General features: G+C 47.3%; 1 protein-coding gene across 1 annotated transcript; it reads left to right on the forward strand.

Moving 5' to 3' along the window:
* Window positions 1-4,463: 4,463 nt before the first annotated feature.
* Window positions 4,464-5,129, forward strand: DNAJB8 (DnaJ heat shock protein family (Hsp40) member B8). The gene has a single exon (XM_076345861.1). The coding sequence runs from the start codon at window positions 4,464-4,466 to the stop codon at window positions 5,127-5,129; it is 666 nt and encodes a 221-aa protein (XP_076201976.1).
* The last annotated feature ends 4,369 nt before the right edge of the window (window positions 5,130-9,498 follow it).

A 9,498-nucleotide genomic window follows, 5' to 3' on the forward strand; every position in this document is an offset into this window, starting at 1 on the left:
ACAAGATCAATGCACGGGACACACCGACCCTGTCTCCTGCCCACGGAGGTGGGAACCCATGTCATTTAAGCCTTTTATGCTCAACATTCACAGCTGCAAAAACAGCAGGCAAACTCCTGACCTCCCAAAACTAAACACCAAGCACCTACCCCCTCTCTCCTCTGGTCCACCCAGACGCTCTCGGGGTGGCAGCTACACCCATTTAAGACAGGTTCTCCTTATCAAGGTGTTGCCTTTATATTTCGAGAGGTGAGGAGACATTCTTTGGGGCAAATTTTCTATTTATTTTTCAGTCTTCTTCTGAAGTCAGGCAGGTCCCTCTGGTTCCCCCCAGCAGGAGGTCAGCCTAATGCACCCATCCCCAGCCGTGCTCCCCAGGAACACGGCTTGAGCGGCGAGTGCAGCGTCCCCTCTGACAGGGCCGCCCCGGGGGGAGGCATCCGATGACAGTTTGACTGGCGGAGCGAAGCACGACTCGTGTTTGTTTGGATAGTCAAAGGACTTGGAACAAATGTCTCCGACTCATGTTGGTTTAGATAAAAGGACCTCGGCCTTGTCACAGGATCAACAGGGCTGGTGAGAAACCACTCGTGTAGACCCCCTCTGCCCTCGGACCCTTTTAAAACAGAAGAAAACATAATAATAATAATAATAATAAAAACAACTATAATAATAATTCTTTAGGTGGGAAAAGACCTTTAAGATCATTGAGTTCAACCGTTAACCTCACACTGCCAAGTCCACCACTAAACCATGTCCCTAAACACCACATCTACATGTCTTTTAAATACCTCCAGGGATGGTGAATCAAACACTTCCCTGGGCAGCCTGTTCCAGTGCTTGACAACCCTTTTGGTGAAGAAATTTTTCCTAATATCCAATCTAATAATAATAATAGAAGAAAGTTTTCACAACTCAGATTTGCTCACTCCTTTCTGGACCAGGGTGCGTTGGGGTGCCAAGAGCAAGGTCAGGGATTGGGGCTGCAAGTTTGGGGTCACCTGTGGTCTGGGTGACCAAAAGCTTGGGGCATTTTGCTGCTTGGTGCCTTGTGTTTTGCTTCCCATCCTGACCTGGCTGACAACCCCTGCCCTTGCAGACCCAATGCCTGGCTGGGAGGGAAAAGCAGGCTGGACGTGGCGGTACCTGGAGGGGGGGACCGGGGGGGGCAGGGACCACCACATCCGCATCCATCTAGCATACTGAAGCAGTGAATGAAGGAGAAGGAAGGAGGGGGTGGGTAGAAAAGAAAATCCCGAAGATCCTTGGATAATAAGCACCATTAAGGTTAGTCTGTCTCATGATTGTTTCTTATTAAAAAGAGACTGTACTTTATCTGTGCAGGATATGCTGTTTGGATGAGGGAATTAGCAGAGTGACTGCCTCCATATCATCTAATTAGCAAAAATGTTGATAAGCAGATACAATCACATATGATTAGGATCCTTTTAAAAAGCCACTCCATTAATTAAATAGACAGAAAGGCCGCCTCCAGCCCTCGCGTGCCACTGATTAGAATACAAATATTTACACTAATCTCACCTCCATCAGCCATGGGACACTTCTGAGTATTTTTAGTGACATCAGATTACTATTGATTTTCATCCCCAATGTCAGACCATTTTGTTAGTATCTGAAAGTGCTGCCTTCAGTTTCGGATGCTTTAAATCATGTTAAGGGTTTATCTTAATGACGCTGCTGATAACCACTGTTCAGGTCACTCGTACTTTCTCTTCAAAGAACACAGTCTGGGCTGGTTTTTATTGTTTGTACTTGAGATTTAAGATACGAAAAACATTTCTCATTTCAAAGCCTTGGTTTCTAAGGATGGGGCTGCCAGTCTAGTTTGGGTCTAGTTACTTGATGTGTGCATGTCTCTCTCATTTCCCTTTCTCCCTGCCTCTCCTCGACCCTTTCATTTTTCCTTGCAAACCCTTTTGGCTCAGAGCAGTGGCCTCTCTTGAACGGCTGCTAATCTCTGACGCCTGCTGCAGGCAGCAGACAGACAGGCAGTGAGCGTCCCCCATTCAGGGATGACAGGAGAAAAACACTCCCTACTTTTCAGATGGGTAGGATGCACTAAATCCAAGACAGATAATCCAGTGCGCCAGCCAGTCTGAGATGGGCTCTCATCATCAAAAGCAAGTACGGGAGGAGATGCTTTGCAGAGAGACAGCACAAGGCAGAGTCACCTCCTTCCTCCTGCACACAGCCCCACTCCCGGTAAATAACTGGTCTGGGACCCTCCAACAGGCTTCTCTGACATCCCATTTTCCCTTCTGGGTAACAGAGAGTAGGAACAGCAATTGCTCTTGAAATTTCTGCCAAGCATCTGCAAATGGACCACGCTGGCAGTGACTAGGAGCTGTTGGCACCTTTCAGTAACTTGTGGGTGGTAAGCTTGGATCACCCTCAAGTCCAATGGACAACCATAAAAAAACACTAGCCCAAATAAACGAGTCCTCTTGGTGAAGATTTCAAGCAAAGCACCACAGTGTGAGCAAGCGATGAAGCCTTAGCTCTCCCCTCAGTGTGGAAGAACACTTTGGGATGCTTTGAGAATGCAAAGAGCCCTCCGAGTTCAAATGGGCAGCAGCAGCTTGCTGCTGTGCCCAGATTAACTTTTGCCATTGCCACAGTACAAACAACACCCAGCAGAAAAATCATTCATGTGGCACAACCATCCTGTAGATAAGAAGACCTCCTCTGTGCAAAAGGAGGCAAAAGCCAAGATCTCCCCAATGAGGTGAGCCCATGGGACCATGAGCTCCTTCATTGCTTTGCACTTCCTTCAGCTCCAGCCTCCCGACCAGCACTGCACTGCCTTACAGCAACTTTTACCACCAGAATATGACAACTACCTCCATACTACTGACCCATCACTGACCAGTGAGAAAACCAACAAAACAAAGGCCTTCCCCAACACACGTCAGCTCTCTATCACCTTTCTTCCCTCCTCTGTCATATTGCTTTCTACAGGCTGACATGGCTGCCCCTTGGCTTCATGGCCCCACACGTACGATCTATGTTAGGAGAGCAGCCAGCTCATACGCTGCGCATATGCTCTTTGGTCTGGCTGACTCTTGACTCCTTCCCAAAGTGTGGGATAATGGAAACGAGGGCAGTGATCTGCAACACATGCTGCCATTAGTGGGTGTTTACGACACTGTGTTACAGACAGATGAATTCTTGTTACTGGCACTTCCTTGGAGACCTCCTTCATGCAACGATTCCCTGTGGGGATATTGCATTTCCCACAGGAATGGCAAGTCCAGGGAACAGAAACAGATGCAGGATAACCTCAGACTGGATCATCAAAGTTCAGCTCCTCAGGCTGAACTTGTCTGTGTCGAGTTCATGGGGCATCCCTGTTGCACATGCATACAACTTGGGACAGATATCCAAAAAACCATGTAGAAAAGAGGTTAAGGTTGTTAATGAGCTTCATTCTGGGCATTTATCTGGTACCAACATGAGAGCTAAGCTCTTCTGGATGTGTTAGGTTTGGCTATAAATTCAGAAGAGATCATGATGGTCATCTAATCACGATTTTAGGAAAAGGGCCCACTCTGGGTTTAAAAATGGCCACATGAGGAGGTTCCAATGATTCATTAACTTCATAATGAAGGACGTGCAATATATTTTCAGTTTAAATTCGGCTAATGCCACCTTCCAACTGCTTCGTCTGGGAGCCTGAAGATCCCTGTGCCATTGAATTTCTGTTCCCATGCAGGTTCTTACAGACTATGATGAAGCTGGCATTGAACTTCCTCTTAATACCACGACACTTTCCCTGAGTATCTCACTCCAGAGCATATTTTCCAAACCCTTAATCACATTTTATGGCTCTTCCCTGAGCCTTCTCCAATTTATCAACACTCTTCCCAAACTGTGGGTAGCCAAACTGCAGACAGCTTTCCTATAGCTGCTGCTATAGGGTAATATGTCCCACAGGGGTAACATGACCTCACTACACCACATTTCCCTGGACTACACACGAAACCACACTGAGTATCTGAGAATCCCACCTTTGGGCAGGTGGGTAAAAAATAATCTGACAAAGTCATATGTCACAGCTGTGACATCACAGCTACATCAGGCAACTACAACGTCACATGTATGATCTACGTTTAAAAACTTAAGGCCAGTAACAAACAACTCCACCCTAGAATGAAGTCAGGTCAACATAGCAATGATTGGCTGAGCCCCCTCTGAGGTCACAATCTCACGATTTGTGAACAACAGGCTTAAAAAGAAAGGATATGGTCAAGCAGCGCTGTGTGGCCTCGTGATGCAAAAGGACAGAGCAGATCAAGGGATGAACAGAGCATCTACTCACCCCTGAGGAGCGCAGTGGCACTAGGTGTCCAGGAGTGTCTGCATGCTGGTCACCCCTGGGCTCCACGGCCTTGGTGGGAGAGAGGTACCAGGCATCTTCCAAACAGCCCCACCTTTCCTTTGAGATGGTGGATTATTACAAAGTCCTTGGACTGCAAAAAAGTGCCTCACAGGATGATGTTAAGAAATCCTACTACAAACTGGCACTAAAATGGCATCCTGATAAGAATCCCAGCAACAAGGAGGAAGCCGAAAATAAATTCAAAGCAGTCGCTGAGGCATACGAGGTTTTGTCCGACCCTCAGAAGCGATCACTATATGACAGGTCTGTTAAGAAAAGCAGATCCCACAGAGGAAGAAGTGCCACAGGGGGTCATAACAGCTCCTTTGATTCCCCTTACGTATTCCATGACCTCGAGGAGATCTTTAGGGAAGTCTTTGGAGGGATGGATCCCTTTGTACATGTTTTCTGGGACCCCTTCGACAACATCAGAAACAATGGTGAAAACTGGCACAGGACAAGTGGAAGAGGAAGAAGCTCCAGACTTTTTTCTGACTTTATGGAGTCATTTATGCCATGGAATTCATTCAGAGAGCAACCCACCTCCTTTGCTGAGGACACAGATGGGCCATGCAATGCCAGATCAGTGTTAACCACTACTGAAGTGATCAACGGCAGTAGGATCACCACCCGGAAAATCACTGGGAACGGGCAGGAGAGAATAGAAGTGGAAGAAGACGGCCAGCTGAGGTCTGTGACAATAAATGGGAGAGACCACCTGAAATTATAATGTCCCCCAGCACAAGCATTAACTGCAAGCTGTGGGACGTGCTCTTATTGCTCAATGGATGGGATCTACTACAAGCAGTATTAATAAACGCTGAGTTCATGACACAATTGATGCAGATTTCTCAATGGTTGGGAACAAATACTTCACAGGTAAAGATATGGAGTTATGCTAAACTCAGGAGTGGGACTCTACTAATCCTGTGTAAGGTGATAGATAGTGCTTGTTCGGTAAATAGGTATAGTAGATATATGTGAAAGTGACCTTGCTGGTTTGCCAAAGAGACCAAGTTGATTAATATAGCAAGAGGAGACAGGCTGGTTGATGGACGGGCAAGAGAGCTCTATGACAAGCTATAGGTCCTCTTCCCACCCCTTGAAATACCAATCTTGAAGTCTGCTAGCTGGAAGAATAGAGACTTGTGTGACACTCACACACAACCCTGAGGCTGAGTGAAGAATATGCTACCTTTGGTGTATCGGTAGATAGAAGACGCATGTTCATTGAAAAAATTTTTTGTACACAGGCAAGAAGGTGGGGGAGGTTCAGTGGGTCAAGAAGAGCCTAGAGGAGAGGGACTGGCATAGGAAAAACCAAAGGAAGGAAGAAAGTGTCATTCCTCAGACTGTAGAGGAAAATGGGGGCTTTCTTGAGAATGCCCTGCAAATCATGACCAGACACCCTGATGGAAGCACTGTGTAGCTCGGGGGCTGAAAGTGAGCAGGGAGAAGGTGAATTTGGCTCTTGGACTGGGACAACCTATACTCCCTTTCTGCTTGGAGTCATTCAAACAAAAAGAGCTAAATTCAAACCATGAGCAAACAGATTCCAGGGGGCTGAGCTTAGCTCCCTCTTTGTGCAAAGCTGGATGCAGGGACTTAGATGGTGCTTTACCGTCCTTATTGTCTTGCTCACAGCTGCAAGAGCCAGTTCACAATGCATTTCTTGCACAGCCTGCCAGCATGCTGCTTTCGTCCTCCACTGAGCTAAGGAACGCACTCCCCACGTTTCCGCCCTCCCCTGTGCTGACATGAACTGCTGAGCCTTGTTTCTTGCTTGGCCAGATCACCTTAGGTGTTTAAAATCTTACACGCCTCTTATTTTTGGTCCCACGCTACATCCACTTGAGTTTCCCAGCTTGGCCTGCCCACTGATGTCTCCCTGGAGACTGGAACTAGCTTTCAGGGACATTTTCACTCTAATCCAGATTGCAGTTGCTGCCTGCATTTGGGCAGGTCTTTGCATCTGTTTCCTCTGCTGTAAAATGGGAATAACAGACTCCCATGCTTTGAAGGAGACTGAGAGGTAGTGACACTAGTAAAGGACTCCAAACATTAAGCAGTAAGTTAAATTAGCCAGAATACTGCCACCCCTTAATCAAAACCTTTTACTTTTGGAAAGAAAAATGTAGCTTAAATCACCTTCCTTAGCAACTGATGCCATGCCCAGCTTGGAAAAACAGACCAAAACTGTATTTGTTATGTTAAAGGCTGTTAAGTCCCTGTAAGTCATTCTCCCAGTATGAAAAAGACACAGCACTGGGAGGCAAGTAGAAGTTTAAGCGCATGCTGGGTTCACAGAGGGAGGCCAGCGGTGATGGAAGCAGGGAAAACCTTAGTGCAGGAACAAACCGTGTCTGCTGCTCCTCCACAGTTTGGGAGCCATCAGCAGTCCTGCAGGCACTGGGACTCTGAGGATTGCAAAGATTTAAGGGGCTCGGTACAGAAAGGTTATTTTGGTCAGAGCAAACATAAGTAAATATTTCTACCGATACTCTCTGCGGACACCATGTTCATGTGAGATGGCTTCTTGAATTTACCTTATGCTACTTTGGAGGAAGTCCAAGGTAAAAAAAAAAAAAAAACAAACCAACAAAAAATCAAACTGCACATTTTGGATCAGAAACTGAAATGGTCTTTGATCAAAATAACATGTTCTGAAATCTGGACCAGAGTTGAATTCCCAGCTCCTCAACCTTTTCAGCTTGCTAGGGCTAAAACTTTGCCTCAGTCTTGTCTCTAATGGGATATTTTTATGTATGCACATCAATATTTCTTGATCTGAGATCAAGATATGCAGATCTACACACATCTTAGACCTGTCCTGCCTTGGGTCAGCAATTCCCTCTCTTGTATCAGTATCTGAGGCAGCATCTAAGAGCAAGCGCTTCCTTTTCCCATCCCTGGGTCAGAGCGTTTCTATTGCTGCTTGCAGCAGCAGAGACCTCCTGGGGCAGCTCTGGCAGCTGCACGTACCAAAACCTGCTGTTAGGAATATGGGAACACGGATCTGGAAGGGTCCCAGCTCACCCAGTAAGTGTTGAGTCCAGGAGGACCTGCAGATCTTCTTCCACATCTCCCTGTGCACTGCGGGCCACAAAACACCTCACAGCACCTTCTGCAAGCAAAAGATCTGAGATTAAAAAAAAAAAAAACAACCATAAAGGTCTGGTGGTAAGAGAGCAGGTCAGACTGCGTTCGCAAAGTCCTGCATTCCTGCAATAGCAAGAAATCTGCCAGGTGTGCCCAAACCATCCATGGAAACAGGTTGTGTCTCTGTTACAGAGAAAGATAAATGAATCCCAGCAAACCTTGCCTTGGAAGAAAACCCTTGCCTGTCCCAGGACGTGGGATCAGAGTAACACTGAGCCTGCCAGCAAAACACTAACACCTTCAAGGAGTTTTTTAAAAGCTTTTTCTCATGCCATTTAGCAGCTGCAGCGCCGGAGGAGGCAGCACCAGATGTCCAGACACAGCACAACCCCAGAGCCTTTGCCTCACCCAGTTCCAGCTCTCTGTTCCTCTTCCAGAAATGCGTCTTCCCTGTAAAAAGCTTTATTTTGGGACCTTGCCTGGTCAGTGGTGTGTCTTTCAGGTGTGTTCATGACTGAAGGCACTTGCATGCACTTGCATGTGCAGTCGATCCACCTTCAAGGACCACAGGTACCAGCGGCACAGCCTTTTGCTCAGCTGCTGATGGAAACCAGCCCCTCATCCTTCCAGCCACCGCCGGACATGATGGGCTCATTTCAAGCACCAGCACTGCTTGAACACGTCACACTGGGGGGCAGTTCGAAGCCTCCCATTTGACTGCAGCACCAAACCCAAGTGCGTGGCCCCGGCTGGCCCGCAGCACCGGGAAGAGCAGGGAGCGAAGGCGGCTCTAGCACCGCTGCTGAGCCCGGCCGGCAGCCTGCACAGAGAGGCTGAGTCATTATTTTATTAGCAGGCCCCACAACTACTTTAAAGTGGGCTTAGGCTGCAAAAACAAAAACATACATAAAAGCATTTGGAATTACTTCATAAAATACTAAATCACAATATTAACCGACTGACCTTTGCTCTATGCAGACCTGCTAATTTTAGCAATTACAGCCAACAACTTGAACATATCAAGTGGGCAACTGTTTAACAATAATGACATCTGCTTGGAAAATCCAATTATGTCTAAACATCTTTAAATCCCCACTAGGGGATACCTGCTTTCTTTTTGCAACTGTTAGTCTCTGCCTAATAGGATTTTAAACTCGCAGCCTGCTGCACACTGTGGTGGCAGCGGCCCCTCTCCCTGGAGTGGCAACAACAGGACCGCCATCCCATTAAGCAGGGAACGAGAGTCTCTCCTCGGACAGTGATGGAAGCGGTTTGTTTTTTTGACAGCCTAATCTGATATATGGGTGCATTAGCTGGATCCCTTCACTCCCCTGTCCCCCCCGCAGATACTGCTCCCTTCCGCAGCCCCCCACGGTTACATGTGCTGGACACAGCCAGGGCTGATCTTTGCAGTCTGTTTCTTGGGAAGGACCTTGCAGCCATCGGTGCCTTTTGTAGGGCAACCGACATGAGATTTCCTCCTGCAACGTCCTCAGACACAAACTAGTTTTGTTTTCTGGGTTGACCTGTGTTTCTTTCCTCTCTTTTCTCCCTTCTTTCCTCCTCTACCCCCAGCTACTTAAATCCCTCCCCAGTGCTCCCTGCTTCACGGGTGAAACTCCAACACTGAGATCTGTTCCTCTCTGTAATGGGAACCCCTAAAAAACAACAGCTACACAGTGGCTTTTGCAGCCATATTTCAGGCCTGTAGGTTTTTCTTGCCAAGAAAAGTGACGTTAGAAGCAAATGGGACCAGTGAGGAAGAGTGAGCATGAGACCACCCAACTCTCCAATAAAGCACCCCAATGCAGACCAGGATCCTCCACCGTAAAATCAAAGGTCCTTATTCAGTGCCCAGTTAGGTTGCTGCAAACCCCTGAGCCCCACTGATCTGGCAGCTCCACAGTCCCACTCCTGATCACTCAGCACCCTGGGCTGCGAGGCTATTGTCAGATATTTGAATTGAGATATAAGAACAGAATATTTCCGTCCCTTCTCCT

Source organism: Aptenodytes patagonicus, chromosome 8, assembly GCF_965638725.1.
Source record: "Aptenodytes patagonicus chromosome 8, bAptPat1.pri.cur, whole genome shotgun sequence".
NCBI lineage: Eukaryota > Metazoa > Chordata > Aves > Sphenisciformes > Spheniscidae > Aptenodytes > Aptenodytes patagonicus.

Bases quoted from the DNA above. Each gene is read 5' to 3' on its own strand.
- DNAJB8 (XM_076345861.1), top strand. From the start codon at position 4,464: ATGGTGGATTATTACAAAGTCCTTGGACTGCAAAAAAGTGCCTCACAG.